The 18,316-nt window shown below is 63.6% G+C and overlaps 1 protein-coding gene across 1 annotated transcript; it reads right to left on the bottom strand.

The window, feature by feature from the left end:
* Positions 1 to 5,642: 5,642 nt before the first annotated feature.
* Positions 5,643 to 18,002, bottom strand: WNT6 (Wnt family member 6). Its single transcript, XM_075430611.1, has 4 exons — positions 17,926 to 18,002; positions 9,587 to 9,807; positions 6,391 to 6,692; positions 5,643 to 6,104 (listed from the first exon to the last, which is right to left on the bottom strand). The coding sequence occupies exons 1-4, from the start codon at positions 18,000 to 18,002 to the stop codon at positions 5,643 to 5,645; spliced, it is 1,062 nt and encodes a 353-aa protein (XP_075286726.1).
* Between the last annotated feature and the right edge of the window lie 314 nt (positions 18,003 to 18,316).

The following is an 18,316-nucleotide window of genomic DNA, read 5'->3' as shown; positions in this document are numbered from 1 at the left end:
CTGATGGCCCCCGAGACCACCAGGTCCGGCCAGTCTGTGCAGGATAGAGCAGCTCTGCTAATGCAGAGCAAGGGTGCAGTGGGAAGCACTGGGAAACCCCAAAGCTTGATGGAGCGGGAGGATGAACAGAGATGGAGAAGCACCAGGACAGATGCTCAGATTGATGACACCAGGACCTGGAGCTGCGTGGCTTGCAGTTTGCAGCAGGGCATGCAAGCCAGTGAGGAGGAGGAGGAGAGAGAGGTTCGTCGGGAGCCCGTGCATCCGGCCACTCATCCAGCCTTCTCCATCCTGCAGCACGGCTCTCCTCGCTCCCCTGCCCGGCAGCACCCACGGGACCGGAGCGACGGCTGCGTGAGTCAGGGCTGGGCGTGGGGTCAGGGTGACCCTGCCTTTTGCAGCAGCGTTAGTCACCGTGCCAAGCTGCCCCAGCCCGGCAGCACCGGAGCCCCCAGCATCGCTGCCCTCCCGCTGGCTCACGCCCGGCGACCTGCCCGTGTCTGCTCGCCGTGACTCAGGACCAAGCGCCCGGCCGGCCCGGCCAGTCCTCCTGGCTGCCCGGGGCTGGGGTGCTGCAGGGCCCGGGGCAGCGGGTGCACGCCAGCCCCAGCGCCGGCACTCAGCCACACTGTCCTTCACGTCGGGGCAGAGAGGCAGGGTCCAGCCGCCTCCAGCCATCCACAGGAGCATCCTTGCAGTGAGGCAGAGCTGCCTTCCTCATCCTCCTCCCAGCATCTGGCAGTGGGTGCCACGGTGGTAGCAGGGTGCAGGGAAAGGGTTGAAGCCCCACTGTGGGTACCGTCCCCTGGGACCCTCAAAAGCTGGGGCTGGGGCAGGCCCCCACCCACGCTGCCTTCTCCACACCGTAGGGACTGGCCGCGCAGGGGGACACCCCGCGGCAGCACAGCCGGCTGGGGGGTTGGGGTGCTGGTTTGACTGGGATGGGGGATTCCAGCCCTTGCACTGCCTCTGGCAAGGAGAGCAAGTCCCCAAAGGGCCAACCTGCCGGCTGGGGCGGTGGGGAGGTGGCTGGACCGGGACTGGCCAAGCGCGTCTGTGCAGCGCTGCCCCGGGCACCTCTCCCCCTCAGGGAGGGATGCACGGCCCTGGAGGTGGGTGGAGGGTGCTGGTCCCCATGGAGGGGTGAACAGGTCGTGGAGTCGCCTCAGCAGCCCCTTCTCCCACAGCTCCCCGCTCCGGGGGTAGGCATAGTCAGAGCCCCCTCCCCAGAGATGGAGGGTGGCCGCTGCCTTCATTACAGGGCGAGTAACGAGGCCGTGGAGAGCCAGCCACCGCACGCACCAGGGCAGACACAGCCGTGGTCGGGGGGACTGGGGTGGGTCAGCAGAGCCCCCACGGCAGGCAGAGATGAGCCGGACCCTCCTCGGCAGGGCAGGGTGGATGTGACCCCATGGCTGCATCGGTGACGTCTGTCACAGGGACCTGGCCTGGGGACAGAGGACGGTTACCGGCAGCTCCCTGGAAGGAGCAGCAGAGTCTGGAGAAGGAGAGTTTATAGAGGCCTCCAGGGAGAGCGGGGCTGGGCAGGCAGGAGCTCTGGCCAGGACCCAGCTCCGCGGGGCAGGCAGCCCCCTGCTCAGCACCCAGCCATGAGCAGGCAGAGGGACGGCAACCACGGGAAAGGGGTTTGTCGGAGGTTTCAGGCGCTGCTGACCGAGTCTTGCCTCGGCTGAGCTGGTGTCCAGGTTTCTCAGCCTTCCCCTCATAGGCTTATCTGTGTTACTCCAAACTTTCCTAAAAAGCTTCTTTTTTTTGGCAAAAACATTCTGATTTTGGTCTCAGTCCAGAGGGATTTTTTTTTTTCCCAAGTTTGATTGAATTAATCTGTCCAGCTGTTTTTAACTTGGGCAATTGAAGGGAAAATCATGCTCTTCCCATTTGAAAAAAAAAATAAAATGAAGCCATTAGTGTACAGAGGTTTGGGATTCCTTTTTTTTTTTTTTAAACCCAAATACTATAAACTTCCTTTTTTTCCCTTGGGAAGATCCTGCATGTTTTGCAATGTAAACTGCCCAGCACCAGAGATCTGTGCTACACACGCACATGCACAGCTACTCCCTCGGACTCCGCAGTGACACGCGGCACTCCCACCGCCACCCGTGTGCACCCCTGGCTCACAGCAGCCCCCCCAGATCTGGGTTTGGGAGGGAATTGGGGGGCTCATACATACTCAGGCACACTCCTGTGCGCTCCCTCCCACGTACAATCCCACCCCCCCATACCCGTACACCCCCATGCACACAAGTCCCACGTACAGTTCCCCAAGCGCCGCCGCCCACGCGCCCCCGTGAACCTCCACGAGCCCCCGTGCGCACCCACATTCCCGCAGCCCCACGCGCATTCCCCCACGCACACCCCTACAGACTCCCCACCGTGCCCTCCCATAAACCTCCCCCCCAAGCAAACTCCAGGACATCCCCACGCCCCCCCCCGCAAACCCCCACACACCCCGCCGTGCACTGCCCCGTGCTTCCCACGCACACGCCCACCCGTACACATTACTCCCCCTCCCCATGCTCCCCACGCACCCCTCCATCTCCCTCCCGCAACCCCCTAGGCCCCCCCCGGCCCCCGCCCACACCGTCCCGTGCCGCAGCTCCCCCTGGCGGCCGCCCGCAGCCCCGCCGGTGGCCCCGCCCGGCATCCCGGGTTGCTACGGCGACGGCGGGGATGCTGCGGTCCCGCCCCGGGCTGGGAACTGCGGGCTGTTGCGGGGTTTCAGCGGGCTCCTGAGGGTGTGGAGAGCTGGGGGACTTCTAGGAACCTGAGGGGGGGGGGGGGTGTCCCGGGGCACTGCTTGGGAGCTGGGGGGGTGCTAGGGGAACGAGGGTTCCTGGGGACTGCTGGGGTGATTCTAGAAGTCTGGGATGGGAGTCCGAGTGGATGGGGAACTCTTGGAGGGCTTCTGGAGGTCTGAGGAGCTGGGGGGGCTGCTGGAGGGCTGGGGAGCTGGGAGATTGCTAGAGGACTCTGCAGGCTGTTCAGCGCTCTCCAGACCACTGGGCCAGCTCCAGACCCTGCCTGGCTACCATATCACCCGCCAATGCCAGAGCCTCTCCTGGCTACCAAGGGCATGGGTTTGGCTCTGCCAGCTCAGGGCCACAGGGGAGCATTGGCAGGGGGCTGGCAGCCCCCGCAAGAGCTAACACTCCTCCACAGATGGGCAGGGCACTTGGAGATATCCTGGAGGTGCAGTGGAGTCACCCCACAACCAGTGGCCGTGTTCCTCTCACCAGATGACAACCCCTTGCTCCTGCGCTAGCTCCATTTTCCAGCTTGTTCCCCCTCCACATTTTTGGCTTTTGTGTTCTCCATCCTTCAGAAGCTGTGATCTGGGGCAATGGCAGAGAGAACACGGGTCAGATCCCCTGCTCACAAGAACTACCTGTCTTCGCAAGGGTTTATCCATGACACAGACCTCCAGAGCCATGTCCATGAAAGGCAACCTGTTGTGGGGAAACTAAGGCAGGCTCCAGAGAAGGACCTTGCTGAAGGTCAGAGCTGGGATGGAGCTCTACCAGGCTCAACCCATGCACTCTGACATCTCACAGAGAGATTGAAAATCCATTCAAAATCCCCTGGGATGGCTCCAGGGGAGAGCAAGTTTCGCAGGTCCTGCCTGAACTGAGCTGCCCTAATGGGCAGCCCAGGGCTTGAGGTGTTCTCCGGTGTTTCTAATGCAAAGGAACCTGCTCAGCCTACGAAATGGGTCCCCGCATCTCCCAGCACACAGACCCTGCACCTCTGCAGCTCCCCTGCACCCACGCATGTCCTCCCCATCCCAGACACACCTGCACAAACACGGCAAGACATGTGCAAACAAACATGCTGCCTCACAGGCACACACGGGGACGGTGTCACCGGCACACACACACTGACAGTTTGCCCTGTATTCATCGACATGCATGAAGACACACAGGCCAGCTTGTCTGCACACCCACGAGGGGCTCACATACGCCATGATGGGTGTGCACGCAAGCTCACATGCACACGCATGGTCATGAACACGCAGAGACGTGTTACCTGCACATGTACACACACCGAGCTGCCTGCATGCACAGGTACCTTCACCCGCACCCACCCAGCCCCGCTCACGCCCAGCCATGTGTTGTCACGGGCGGGCGCGTGGCAGGGAGTTCCCGGGAGCCCCGTGTGCCTCCTGTCTCCCAGCACCGCTGTGGGCAAGCCAGGAGGGAATTTCCAGCTGCAAAGCTGCAGCTGACAGATTTAGAGGCTCCCGCCCCAGCGCTCGCTGGGCCAAGTTAAATGGGTCACCAGCACCCTGCTTCCCCTGCCCTTCCCCACTGGCTGCGCAGGGCGGGTGAGGAGCGACCCGCTGGTGGGCATCACCGTGGTGCTCCTCCCCTTGCCTTGCAGCATGGCAGCACCCAGCGCGCAGGGCTGAGAGCCCCAGTAGCCCTTCTGCAAAGGTGTGGATGGGCAAAGCTGTCATGCCCTGCTCTGCTACAGCGTGGAGGTCTGGCATGGGAGCACAAACCTCTCTGCTCAGGCTCTGGCTCTGCTGACACCCCTCGGGGGCTCCTCTGCCCAGTGTGGCACTGCCAGCCAAGCAGTTCCCCTCCGAAGCCACCTAAACTCCCAAGCTGGGGAAGGCTGGAGAAACCAGCTCCTGCGAGTTCCCTGCAGCATGGGAGACCCTCGGAGCTTCTGGAGCAGAGGGATGGCAGCCTGCCCAGCCGGGCAGCCAGGTGGGCTGCTCCTCGCCCCGTGTTTGCCCACGAAAGGCACAGGCTTATCAGGTTACCAAGACACGCCTGGCACCGTGCCGGCCAGGTGAGGCTGCACGTGCCCGACGGCAGGCCAAGCGAATGCCTCGCATGCCACCGAGCCAGCGGTGCCAGCGCCGTGCAGGGCTTCTCCATGCCAGGCCTCGTGGCAGGGACTGCAGCGATGGCGGCGGAAGATGGAGCAAAAAGAAGAGAGGACAGCTTCAGGAAACTCACAGCCCACCATCACGGTGTCGGGGCTGCTAGCCATATGTCCTGGGTAAGGGGTGAGCGGAGGGGACCGCGGACTGCCGTTCATCGCAAATATTCCAGGTCAGGTGATGGCAGGACACAGACTGGTATCTCCAAGCGGTGGTGGCCATGGATGATGGGAGGAGAGCGCCCACCCAGCCTGGGGGCTGCGGAGCAGGGCAGGAGAGTGCTCGCCCTCACCCACACTCATCCGCTGGCTCTATAACAGCAGAGAATAGCAGAGTGCGTGACAAGTGAGCGGGGCTCTGCCATGGGTCCCAGCACAGCCAGCACGGACGGGAGGCTGGAGGGGGTCTGGCTGATCGGGACGCACGGCCGGGGCAGGACGGCTCTCCGGCTGGTGCCTTCCTGGCACAGAGGTCCGTGCTTCCCAGCCCTCCCCAGGAAGCGCTGCGGCACACCGGCTTTAAATAGCTTTATTAGTGGAAGCCCTGCACCCGCAGTCCTCAGCGCCAGGCAGCCCCATGCTGTCCCTCGGGGAAGCCGGGACTCTCCAGGGTGCAGAGCTGGGCTCACCCCCTCCATCCCTGCCACCGGCTCAGCCTGTGTCTGTCCTGGGGGGGAGCTGCAGAGTGAGCCTGGGGGTGGCCCCCCGAGTTGTCCTTGCCCGACACCAGGCTGTCAGACGCAGAGGCTGAGCTCCTGACGGACAGAGCACTTGCGGCACTGCACCACGCAGCACCAGTGGAACCGGCAAAGGCAGTTCTCCTCCAGCACCACCGTCTCGTCCCGGTGCCCTCGCCCGCAGCACAGCAGGTCACACCCGCTCGTGTCCATGGCCGTGCTGTTGCAGACACGGCCCCGGGTGCCCAGCGAGCCCGTCTTACGGTTAGCCGAGCAGAAATCGGGCGAGTCGGCCGAATAGATGAGGTCCTGCTTGTCGGGGGGTTTGATGTTGTCGCCCACGGGGATGAGGGTTTTCCCGTCGTTGCCCCCCATCACCTTGAAAGCCCCGTTGAAGCGCTCGAGCAGGCGGTCCCCCACCTCGCGGAAATGGGGCATCTTCCGCCAGCAGGTCCGCAGGGTGCAGGAGCCCGACAGCCCGTGGCATTTGCACTCTGTCCTCATGTAGCTGCGCACCGCCTGGGGAAGAGACGGCGATGCTCAGCCCCCGGTCCCCTGCCTCCCTGCCCAGCACCCCCAGCCAAAACCCTGCCTCTTGGTGCTGCCCTGGCCCAGGGGAGGGTGCTGGGAGGAGGGGGTGCAGACAGGGGAGGTTCAAAGCACCTGCAAAGGTCTCCAGAAAGACATTAGTCCGTATTTCACCCAAAGTTGGAGCGGGTACATGACTTGGAGGAGGCAAAGGTGGAGGGTTGAGCTGGGTAGGGGCACAGGGGGTGGAGGAGGGCAAGGAGTGTGGGGGCCTTACCAAGCGCCCGGCTTCGTTGTTGTGCAGGTCGATAAGAGCTCGGATGTCATTTTTGCCTTTCTTGCTCTTGGCATCCATGAACTGCTGGGATTTCTCGTAGCCGAACTGCACGTCGTCCCCGCAGCCCCCCCACTCCCAGGCCGTGCCCTCAGTGCCTGGACCCGCTGTGGGCGAGGGGGGAGCCCGGCTCCGCGTCAGCTCGCAGCCGCACTGCAGCAGCTCGCCCATGCTGCAGGCCTGCGTGATGGCATGGCTCACCCCGGCTGCCGTGATGGCGTACACGAAGGCTGTCTCCCGGATATCTGCAGGGGAACAGTCAGGGCTGGGATGCAGTGTCAGCTCTGCCAAAGATTCTGCAAGCGAAGCATCCCCCCGCCAGCACCCCATGGGTGCTCGGACCTCCCCTTCTCCCCCTTCCTCTGTGCTGTTCCCCAGGGGCTGCACCCACCCCAGAGCAGGCTGCCTGGGGCAGGAGCTGGCTCTTGCAAGCAGATATGCAGAATTTGAGGGATGGTCAGGCCCTGCCGGCAATCCTCCACTCCCGCTGTAGGGTCCGAGGGACAACAAACCCCCTGCCTCCCCTTGCAAGGGTGGGTGCTGCCCCACAGAAAAGAGGGGAGCTCAGTGAGCTGGTGATGGCTGCAGGCAGGGGGTCCCAGGTGACCGGGTGGTACCCACAGCTTCCTCACACCACCCTGCAATGTCCCCACAAGCAGTAAAAATCCCATCCCCAGATGCAAGCTGGCACCTGGAGAGAAGTGCAGCAAGGGACAAGGCGGGTGCCACTCACCCCTCTGTGAGGTGGCAGCGACGAAGCTTTGCTGCCTGCTCCCCCCCCATACCCGCTTTGCCACAGGATGCAGCCTGCCCCCCTCCCTCCGCCGGCACAGCCTCCACCCCGCAGGATTATTTATTATTAGTATTTGCTCCTGTCTCTCTCTGCTCCGGGACACGAATTCCAAGCATCCTTCCCCTGCCCGGACCTGCCGCTCGCAGCCGCAGCCAGCGGGGGATTCTGGCAGTGGGGGTGCAGCGCCCTGCTCGGGGGGCTCCCGCGCTCCCCCCATCCCTGTGCCAGGTGAACCCGAATGCCAGGGCAGGGCTGGCCCAGTGTGGTGACACACAGCGGGTGCCTGGGGTGTGGGGACAGAGGGGACGGTGTGTTTTGAGGGGTGCCCCATCCCTCCACCTCCAGCATGCTGACCTGGGGGGGCTGTGGGAAGAGGGGCTCCTGGGCACCGGCTCCACATGGCACCTGATTCCCGCTGGTGCTGGTAGGAACTGGGCGCACCGGTGCCTTGCCAGCAGTGCCACCCCAGGGACGGGTGTCCCCTGCCCCAGCCCTCCTGCCCCCCAAAGCCACACAACAGCTGGCTCCCGCCTGGGGCTGGCAGAGCCCTCGCTGGGCAGCCAGCTGCTGGCAGAGGTCCCCGTGCCACGCTGCCGTCCGGGGCTCTGGGATGCTGCTCCTCTGACAGCTCCTCCAGACGCGTGGCTGCCCCACGCCGGCCTGCCCTGGCACGCTGCGCCTGGCACAGGCAGAGGGAGGGATGCGGGGACGGCCGTGACTGCGCTGGGGAGGCCACGGACGGGAACCGGAGCTCGCTGCAGCGTCCTCAGGAAGAGCAGGCCGTTGGATGGCATCTGGGAACCCCAAAACGCTGGGATGGCTTGTGAAGTCCCTGCAGGCTTACGGAGAGGTCAGTGCCTGCCGGCATCTCTCAGCACGGGGTGAGCACTCTGCTTCTGACACCCGTGATGCAGCCCTGGGAACCTCCACACCTCTAGCTGGGACATCCCACGTCCTCAGAGCGCCAGGGGCTCCCAAACTCACCACTGTCCCCAGCACATCGCTCATCTCCACTGCCCTGGCAGCAAGGCTGGGCCAAACAGAGCGCGGTGGCTCCTTCAGCATCCCCATGCCCAGGTACCTGACAGCTCATCCGCCAGCATCACCCCCTTGCTACCCAGACTGGACCTGGCATCCCGGCACCATCCTTCTTCCAGACCAGATCCCAGCCTGGCAGAGGTCCCACCTGGCTCTCTGCCAGGACAGCGTGAAGACAGGTGACTCCAGAGGCAGGAGTGACCCTGCACACCCTGGCTCTCTGCCTCCTGACTCAATACACCTTCCTGTGTTGGGGGGAACACTTGCAAATCTGTTCCTTAAATGAACCTGTCTCCCCACCACAGGCCTTTGTCTGCCTCGGGGCCCCACCTCTGTCCCCTGCCCGCCCTGCAGCCGCTGGATGCCCACCATGCTCTGCCCTTGCCAGTGCCTCCGGGGAGGAGGAAAAGAGCAAACCTTTGATACTGATGCACTGCCATCCCGACTCCCTTGCAGGGCCCACGGGCTTGCCCACTCTGCCGTGGCCCAGTGGATGCACTGGTGGGAGATGTCACGGTTGAGGAGACTAGGGCTTGCTCCGGCATCTTCTTGTCCCCCCCCGCCGGCACAAGGACCAACGTGGGAACAGGGGCAGGACTAAGCTCAGAACCTCAGCACCAGCCCGAGGTGCTTTGAGCATCCCCCCCTTCCCTACCCACCCCAGCCCCTCTGCCTGGGAGCATGGCAGGGCTTTCCCGTCCCTTACAGACTCACGGGTGCCCGCTCACTCTGCCCCTGCTCTGGCTTTGATGCAGCAGGGCTGGGCTTGGACCACTGCATCTGCCTGGCCAGGACCTGCCCATCCCTCCCTGCCACCCGACCTCTGTCCCCTCGGGGTGACTTCAGGGTGCCCACCCAGGGATGCAGGGCTGGGGGGTGAGCACTCCTCCGCTGCCTCCAAGGGCAGGAGGAGGGGGTTGCAGGGCACCCATGGGGCGAGGGGCAGCTCCCAGCAACTGCACGCTGCCTCCCACCCAGGCCCCTTCCCCCAGCACACCCTGGGGTCCCGGGGGGAGCCGTAAATCACTGCCAGACGAGGGTGCATTCTTGGGCTTTGTGAAGTCCCGTGCTGTCTGGGAGCATCGGTAATTGCTTCATTACAACACGGGGAGACATGTCCCGGCAGTAAAACCTCAGCGTGACTGCTGGGGAGCTCTGAGCAAGCCCCTCCACACACACACAAAGCACACACACACGTTTGCACGCCCAGACTCTGCTCCAGGAGTCCTGGAGAGGTGCGTGGCCAGGCAGCTGGAGGCTATGGTTTGCTTTTCGGGAGATGGGAAGCCAAGGAATCACCGGCCTTACCCTGCTGCAGGATCTTGCCGAAGTACTTGCTGTGGCTGGTGCAATTCCAGCGGCGGAAGCGGAATTGGTACTGGCACTCCCGGACTCCCAGCTTGGTGCCCTTCGCCACCTCCTGCACAATCTCCGGCTCCAGCTGGCACAGCTCTGCCTGCTTCCCCGCCAGCCGCTTCGTCTTGCGGCAGATGCTGTTGGGGTCCATGACCAGGGGACTCCCCACTGCCCTGCAGAAGGGACAGCGAGCAGAGCAAAACCAGCACCCGAGCCACGGGGGGACCCAGGGTGGCACAGCCAGACCTGCTCCCAGGGATGGAGAGGGACGGTGCCGGCTCATCGCTGAGCCTGGGTGACAAGGGGACAGGGAGAGGTATGCAGGGAGGGCAGGGCAGAAGGCAAGGTGTCCCCTGCATGCCAGCACCCAGGGGACACCTTGCTTTGCCGAGCCAGTCAGGGAATGGGGGAGATGCCCAGCTACAGCACTGGCTGGAGGATGCTCACACGTGCCACTCCCCACCCCAAAGCCCTTGGGGACATCCCTGAGGGTGATGGTGGTGGCCACTATGGGAAGTGACAGAGACACTGTGCTGTTCAGCACCCGCTCTTCAGGTCTGTCACTGACCCGGCACAGCCCTGCCACTGTGGTGTGACTGATGCCCTGTGCAGCTGCAGCTCCCAGAGCCCCGTAGGCACAGCGGGGAGCCCAGCCTGTGCTCTCAGGGGGGGCTCGCTGCTTTACCCTGTGGGAGACGAGCCGAGTGACCTTGCCGGAGATAAAGCCCCTTGGCTGCTGGCCAGGCTCCCATGCTCGCCTGCCCCAGCCCAGGCACCGGCCCCGGGGGAGCAGAGCGAGGGAGGGATGCAGGTGGCATCGCCAGCCCTGCCGATGCCAGCGAGGGAGGGCAAATCTCGGCTGGGCCCGTGCCAGAGGCTGCTCCTCCTCGCCAGCACAGCTGGAGCGAGATGCCTGGCTCTCTGGGCTGGGAGGCAAAGTCTGAGCACGACAGCGCGCTCCCCGGCATGCTGCTGGCTACAGAAACTCCTGTACTTTCCCCACACATTTCGCCTGGGGTGCCCGCCGTGGCACGGCTCGTGCAGCTGCACAGCCCGCCAGCGCCGTGCCCCGTGCCGGGGCAGGCGATGCTCCAGCTCTGCCGCGGGCAACGCCGGAGCCGCAGCGGGCAGCGGACAGGCACGCCGCGCTGACAGCCTCCCGCCCACACCACCCGTCCCGCCACATGGAGACCGCGTGGCCGTGAGCCACCCAAATTTTGCGCGCCCCAAACACAGCTCCACTCAGCCCCCCTTGCCTCCAGCGCTGCTCCCGTGGGCTCAGAGTGGGTCCTGCTCGACGACATGGTTTTCCTGGCTGGGGATGCCCACAGGACCCCAGGGCTGGGCTCAGCATCCCTCAGCACTTGGGGATGCACGAGGAGCATGAGGCCACATCCCCTGGGGTCCCCTGGGGAGCAGTGCCGGGGCAGCCCGTGCTGCCGGCAGCCCCGCTCTCTGGGGAGCACCGGCTGCGCAGCAGCTTCCAAACCCAGAGCTTTATAGTGTGGCCAAGCCCTGGGGGCTTGAAAATCACAAGCTGAATCTCGGTGTTTAGCTATGTTCTGGGTTTGCTTTTCGCTCTCACGCAGTTGGGGGGCTGTGTTTGGGACACCAGGCTGCAGGACTTCACTTGCCATCCTGCCTTCGGTGCAAACCCCCCACCTCGAGCCCCTTGTTTGAAGCCTGAGGTTCTGCCAAGGTCCCCCTGCCCTGCACCAGGCTCCCAAGATGCCACCATCTCCTACCCACCAAACCCCAGCTGGGATTAGGGAGGGCGTGCGCCTTCGCGCAGCCTGGAAAAGCAGCCCTTATGCTTTGGCTGAAGGTTTAACGGGTTAAACAGCTTAACCGAGAGGTTCAGCCTAGAAAGGTGACCACCAGCAGGGAAACTGAGGCCAGCCCACACCGCTGCTGGGGAGCACCCCTCTCCCTTCTCTCCTCACCACCCAGTTTCAATTGCATGGGCATCCCGCTGTTTGACGTACGGGTACCCCTGCAAGTGGATGGGGCAGCTGGGGAAGCATCCCCAAAAGGACGGCAGAGGTTTGGCTGCCTGCTCCGGCAGGGTGGGGAAGAAGGGGAGCCGGGATGGGACTTTCATTAAGAGACGACTCTTTGTACTCATATAAAAATGATGCGCCAACCCCCGGGGCCATCAGATCAAATGCTGAACTGTGGCTCACCCCGGCCCACCGGATCAGGCCGGGAAGAAGAGCTCAGCCCCGCGGGGCCGGGGGGCGGCGGGCGGCTCGTCGGCACTGTGGGGGTCCCCACCCATGGCCCGGGCGGCGGCGAAGCCGGTGGGAGCACGCGGGAGCTCGCCGGCCGTGCCGACAAGGCGTGGGGTGGGCTGCCTAAGTCCGGCGCGATATTAATTTCCGCTGGGCTCCGCTTTCTGGTGCGGGGAGGGTGCCGGGAGCCTGAGAGCTGTTTTGCTTTGGAGGGTTTGGGGGGGCGGGGGGAGACAAGGGCAAGAAAAATGCTGCCAAACTGCTACCGCTTTGGCAAGGGCTCCGGCGCGGGGCCCAGATCTGCCTGAGCTTGTCCTGCTCCAAGGCCTCCCGCATCTACAATTAAGGTGCCACACCTCTGCCGCCGGGCACTCCTCCCCCTGCCCTGGTGAAGGAACCGGGTCGCCAGCCCAGCACCCCGGCCCCCCGCCGCCTCCCACCCGGCAGCATCCCTCCCGCCTGACCCCCAGCACCCCTCGCTCGCTGCCGAAACTGCCGACGGGTGGCTGCCGCCTCGCCCGGAGAGGAGCCGGGATGATGAGCTCCGCTTTCCGCCATGATTCCCAGCACCCCCGTGTGAGGGAAAAACCCCCCGTTGATGAAGGGGGAAACTGAGGCACGGAAGAGGAGCTGCAACCCGCAGCCAAGCTGCTGCTCTCTGCCCTTCAGCTGCCAGAGATGCAGCCAGAACCTGCTCCTGGTGTTGAATGGGAAACAGGAGTCGCTGGGGCTTCTGATGCGACCCTGGATGCAGTCCCCGCTGTGACAGAGCCAGGCTCCTAAGAGCCATAATTGCCAGCTTTTCCAGCTCAGCTCAGGGTCACGGAGCTTCCAATATGTCCCAGTTTGGTTCCCAGCCAAGATTACAAAGCATGGAGGCTGGCACAAGTCCTCACCTCCCCCTTGGACATGGGCATGGTGTGGAGCAGGGTTTCTCCAGGCCCCTGCCAACGGACCATGATGAAGGGGACCCAGTGATGTCCTGGTTTGCAGGGAGCCAGTGGAGAGGAAGAGGATGGTTGGCCTTCACAAACAGCACCGGCACCTCGGATGGAAAAACACCTCCTTTGGTCCTGATGGCCCTAAAACCCTGAAGGAGGTGGTGGTTGTGCCATGCCAGCTCCATGAGGGACTGTCCGGGTCTGCATCCACCGAGCGCTGCGGCCTGGGCGCTCCTGTACAGCTCGCCTTGCACCCAGGTCTCCAAACCAGCCCCTGGATACCTTCAGGAGGAGGACGTAGGATGCCAGGGTGCCCAGCTCATGGCCCCAAGCTTTCTTCACCTGTTTGGAGAGGCGAAAGCTGCAGGACACCAGCCCTGGAGAGCTGAGCTCCATTGCTGAGGGGACGGGTCACCCCGCATCCCAACCACTGGACTCCCACTCAGTGACAGCCCTGCAAGGAGATCGGACCCTGTGGGAGCTTCGCCCCATGCCTGCCACCGGGCGCATCTCTCTCCAAGCTGTGCAAGCAGGGCAAGGAGGTGACACACACATGAATTTTCACCCGTCTGGCTTCCCTTCACCCCAGGCAGGAGTGCAGTGGGTGCCCGGCCCCTCACCCAGGGCAGTGCGTGGGTGCTGCTGGAGTGGGGTTACTAACCGGGGCAGCGGGGTGTGGAAAGCAGAGCAGCAAGAGCACGGGGGGAGTGAGTAAGCAGCAAGTCACTGCCCTGGGGGGCACGGCCGGGGCTCCACTGCTGAGCAGCACCGGGGTCACCCAGGGAGCGGGATGTGCCAAGGGTCGAGGCAAGCAGGGGGACCCCATTCCCTGCCCTCCTCCTCCTCACACCTCCCCAGCAAGGATGGGATGCCAATAGGTGGGATGCCACCCAAAGGAGTGAGGCTTTGGCGAGGCATGGTGTCAACCCACGGACCCACCAGCTGCAGTCACGCTGAGGCCGGGCGCTGGCGGGCAGGAGCTGCCCGAGCTTGTGCTGCGGGTACTGGGTGGGATGGAGGGAGCACGCGCCCGCAGGCGTGCTGGCCCTGAAGCCATGCCCAAGCCCTGGAAGAGCAGGGATGAGAAGAAAGTGGTCCACCCACCCCTGGTCACTGTGTCCTTCCTCTGGGCGCTGGTGGAGGCTGGAGCTGGAGTGGCAGCAAGAACCCCTGTACAGCCTGAGCAAATATCGAGGTGTGCCCAGCTCTGCCTAGCACCCTCCTGCAGAAGGAGGGGATTTGAAGGGGTCAAGCCTCTGATGCAAAGCCCAGCTGAGACCTCCAGCTTGGGGCATGCACATGGCAGAGATGGGCAGCCTGGGTGTCACCACAGGAGAGTAGAGGTGACCAGGAGCAGGGATGAGGGATGGCATGGATAAAGCTCAGTTGCCTTTGGGGAAGAACACAAGTAGCCAAATTCTGGAGCCAGCGCCAAATCAAAGAGCACAAAAAAAACCAACCCAGCGGGTCAGTGGCTGCACCAGAAGGTCCACAGGGAGATGCCATCGGGCAGGGGCTCCCGCACTGGGGGTTGCTTTGCTGCCCACATGGCACTGCTCTGGGGTGAGGGCATGCCTGGTATGGCCAGGCAGCCCAGCCTGCCGGGCACCGTGGGGGACCGTGGGCTGTGGGGTGGTGGGTGTGGGTCAGCAAGCCCGGGGGATGACTCACGATGGTCACCCCAAGGCACACAGGCAGGGCCCTACAGCCCAGCACCCTGCACTTACAGGCTCCACATGGCGTGGGTGCTGGTCAGCACAGTGGACGAGTAGGGGAGGCCACCAGCTCATGAAACCCACCCAGGGGTGCGTGGCTTCAGGGGGCATGGAGCAGGGTCCCTCTCGAGCAGGGTGCAGCTATGGGTCCTGGTGGACAGGTCCTCCCTAAGCTGGCATCTGGAGGAGCCCCATGAAGACCTGGAGACGCACTGCCCGTGGGCATATGTGGGAAGGGGATGCAGGGCAGGTGTCCATCCCTCCAGCCCCCTCAGACCCACAGCTGGAGTGGAGCACATCCCACCTGCAATGGTTTTCCCCTTGCTCTCTCTTCTACCTCCTGACTGCCCTCAGCGGTGCCCACGGAGAGCCGATGGGCGTTGGGGCACTGGAGAAGCCTGGCTTTGCTCGCCCCCATCCCCACAGTGTTGCCATCCCTGCAAGTACAGCCCAACCATAAACCAGCTCAGCTGAAATCCTGCCCTGAACCTGCCCAGGGCTCCTGAGACACCAGGTTTGCCCACCCCGTATGCCTGCACCCTCTGGACCAGCCCAAGAGCCCCAGGCAGTCCCTACCTGTCCTGCTCAGAAAGAAATCGCTGTTGCACAAGCAGCCGGGTAAGAAACATGAGAAGATGAAGGGAGGAGGAAGAAAGACAATTCACAGGGCTGGTGGGAAGAAGAGTCTGTTCCCTGCACCCTGGCACTAACCGAGGGACTGGCAGCACCTGAGTGGCACATCTTCCCCATCGGCGCTGACCACAGCCTGCTCCCCTCCACCACGGAAAGGTCTGTGTGTCTGCCCATCCCCTGTCCCTCTGCCTCTCCTTAGACACAGGGGCACAGAGAGTACAGGGTGAGGGTGACTGTATCTTCAGTGAGCCCTCTGGGGACATCCCACCACAATGAGGATGCTCTTTCTCATGCTACAATGTCATCAGCATGATGTCACTTCTCTGATATCGCACCCAAACCTTTCTCTGTAGATGCAGCTGTCTGCCAGGATCCCAGTGGGCTCCGTTATCACCCACAAGTGGCCAAGCCCTGCTGTGTGCCTGGGCTGAGGTTTGTTCCCACCAGGACCCAGTCCTTCTGCACCCCACTGCGTCACTCTCACAGAACAGTTTGCCACCAGAGTGGGGAAAAAATGCCTCAAGCGGCAGCCCCTGTCCCTCCCCGTCTCCACTGCACAGCCAATGCACCCAGGAGGGGGATGGGGATGGGGTAAAGACCTTCCTTTCCTGCCCAGGGGAACACGCCCCCTTGGCTAAGCACCCACAGGCGCGAAGGCATGCCATCAAGGTCCCTAGGCATCGGTGACAGGGACTGCAAGGAACAGCTCTACCAATGCCACCAGCCCTGGAGCTTCCAGGAGCCCTGACACAACTCATGGTTGCACCCCTGAACCCCTCCTCACTAAAAGCAAAACCCACAGGCACCGGTGCTACCCAGACCCGGGAGAGGGAACGGATACTGGGAGCAGGCGCGTGGGAAGATGCCCATCTTGAGCTGGCTCAAAGGGCCGGGCAGCACCTGGACCTCCCTCCCCTGCATGGGAAGAGCTCCCTGGAAATGAGGGATTATCTCAGCTGGGGGCTGGAGATCCCAAGCTTTGGGGGAAGCAGCTCGTGAACCAGCCAGCTGCTCCGGTGCCCTGTCCCGCGAAGCCTGGTGTGTCCGTTTGGTGGTGCTGGTGGCCTCATCCACACATCACCTCCTCCCAGCTCGCTGGCTCCGGGCTCCGGAGCAGAGCAGAGTGCGTGCTGGTGATCCCCCTGCGGCCGCTCCACTGCCCGGCGCATTCGGCTGCGCTGTGTGCAGCCGCGTTATTATTCTTAAATTAAAGATTCCTTTTCTTCTTCTTTTTTAAGAGAAGAAAAAGCAAGTTTGACCCCTTGCCCTCCTCTGCCAAATCCTGCTAATCTCCCCAAGCTGGCGCTGCCAGCACACGCACGGCATGGTCACGGCACCAGCAGGAACCCAGGCTCGGCAGCGAGACGCAGCTCGGAGAAGCCGGGGTGGAGGGCAGCGGTACCCCAGCACCCTGCCCTTGCTGGTGCTGTCTGCCTGTCTCTGAACTGAATGCAAAGTGAGCTCCCGCTTCACCCCCGCCTGCTCCAGCCACGGGCAGGACGGCACCAATGACCCTGGAGCTGGGGCTCAGGGCAGGAGCTTGGGGGTGAGGGCTCACTGGGTGGGTGCTGATGAGGATAGGGCAGAGAAAGCGGGGAGAGCTGATGGGACAGTTGTGTGTGCGGAGCAGCGACCTGAGAATTAGCCAGGGGAAAAACACAGCTCTCAGGAAGCTGGAGGGACTGTGCCCCGGGATGGCGCAGCTACCCCGAAGCGGGTAGTGAGGAGCAGGGGCACCCTCGGTACGCACCCTGTCCCGGCCAGGGCTCATCCTCCCTCGCTCTCCCCTCCTCTAGCAAAGAGCCCAAGGCAAGCCCCTCTCAGATCCACATCAGCCCCTTTCCCGGCAATAAACGGAGCGCTTTGGCTGTGCGGCCAGACTCTCAGCTGGAGTACAACTGACCGTAACAGCACCATTTATACCCACCCAGGCTCCTTCTTCTGCCCTGCGCCCTTGAAGCCAGGGCTAGCAAAGGAGGTGAAGCTGCAGAATAAATCACGGGCGGGCAGGGGGGGGGACCGGGAGGGGAAAGGCTTACGGAGAGCTTTATTTTAGGGGTCAAAAGAGTGTGACAATGTGGAGACGAATAGCCGCAGATAATGAATGATAGCCCGGACGGCACGCCGGGGAGCTGGAATCTAAGCACTTAAAACCGGATAAAGACAGGCTGGGTGAAATTCTTAATAGATTTAAATAGTTCATGTTTCGACAGATACCTGGGCTTTCCAAGGCTGGGTCCCAGCTCTGCGCCTGTAATGAATCCCCCACCCCCTCCGGTATCCTGCACAGCACCGTCTCTGCCTTTGATGAAGGCACCACTACAAACAGGGGTTTTGTCCCCGCCACATCCAGGCCACCGCTCAAAAGGGGACACCATAGGGACCCTCGGGTTTTTAATTAAAATTGACTTATTGGAGGGGTCTGGAGGCCCCTGCCCCCCCTTCCTCACCCCTCAGGCATACAACCCTCCCAAGCTGCTGGCTTGGGGCGTGGGGAGGCAGGCTGCAGCTCTCTCCACGGGACCTGGATGCCCCATACCCCTGGGGGACCCCCAGCCTGCTGTCCCCAGGGCTCTCTTGTGCCTGAACCCCCACAGCATGGGGACAGCCCCGATCTGGATCCGCCTGGCCGGAGAGCAGCGGTCCGCACCCAAGGGGCACCCTGGGTGCAGGGGACTCTGTTGTCCCCAGACTGGGGTGGGGGGACCATCCCCGGAGACGGAGGGACCCTGCGCGCCCTCCTGGCACCTACCCCGCCACGTCCTACTCACCACCAGAGCCCGATGATGTTGGCGGGGCAGAGGAGGATGAAGAAGAGCCCCAGCTGGGTCCGGGAGGAAGGCAGCATCCTGCCAGGGCTGGGGGGAGCGCCGAGCCCCCTCCGCGCCCCCCGCGGGGAGCCGGGCAGCCGTGGGGGTCCGGCCGGGTGGGCGCCCGCTGCCTGCCTCCGCCGGGCCGGGCCGGGCGGGCACCGGGGCCGGCGGGGCTGGGCTGGGGCTGGGCAGGCACCTCCGGGCTGCCGGAGCGCGACGCGGAGGCTGCTCCGGAGAAGGAGGAGGAGGAGGGACGGGGCTGCGAAAGCATCTGCCTCCGACAGGGAAACCGGAGCCCGGGGGGACGGACAGGGCGGGCGGGGCGGGGGGGGGGGGGGGACGGGACACA

This window comes from Opisthocomus hoazin, chromosome 9 (assembly GCF_030867145.1).
Source record: "Opisthocomus hoazin isolate bOpiHoa1 chromosome 9, bOpiHoa1.hap1, whole genome shotgun sequence".
NCBI classification, from domain to species: Eukaryota; Metazoa; Chordata; class Aves; order Opisthocomiformes; family Opisthocomidae; genus Opisthocomus; species Opisthocomus hoazin.
The sequence above is the reverse complement of the archived record's forward strand: the minus strand, read 5'-3'. Positions and strand labels throughout refer to the sequence as shown.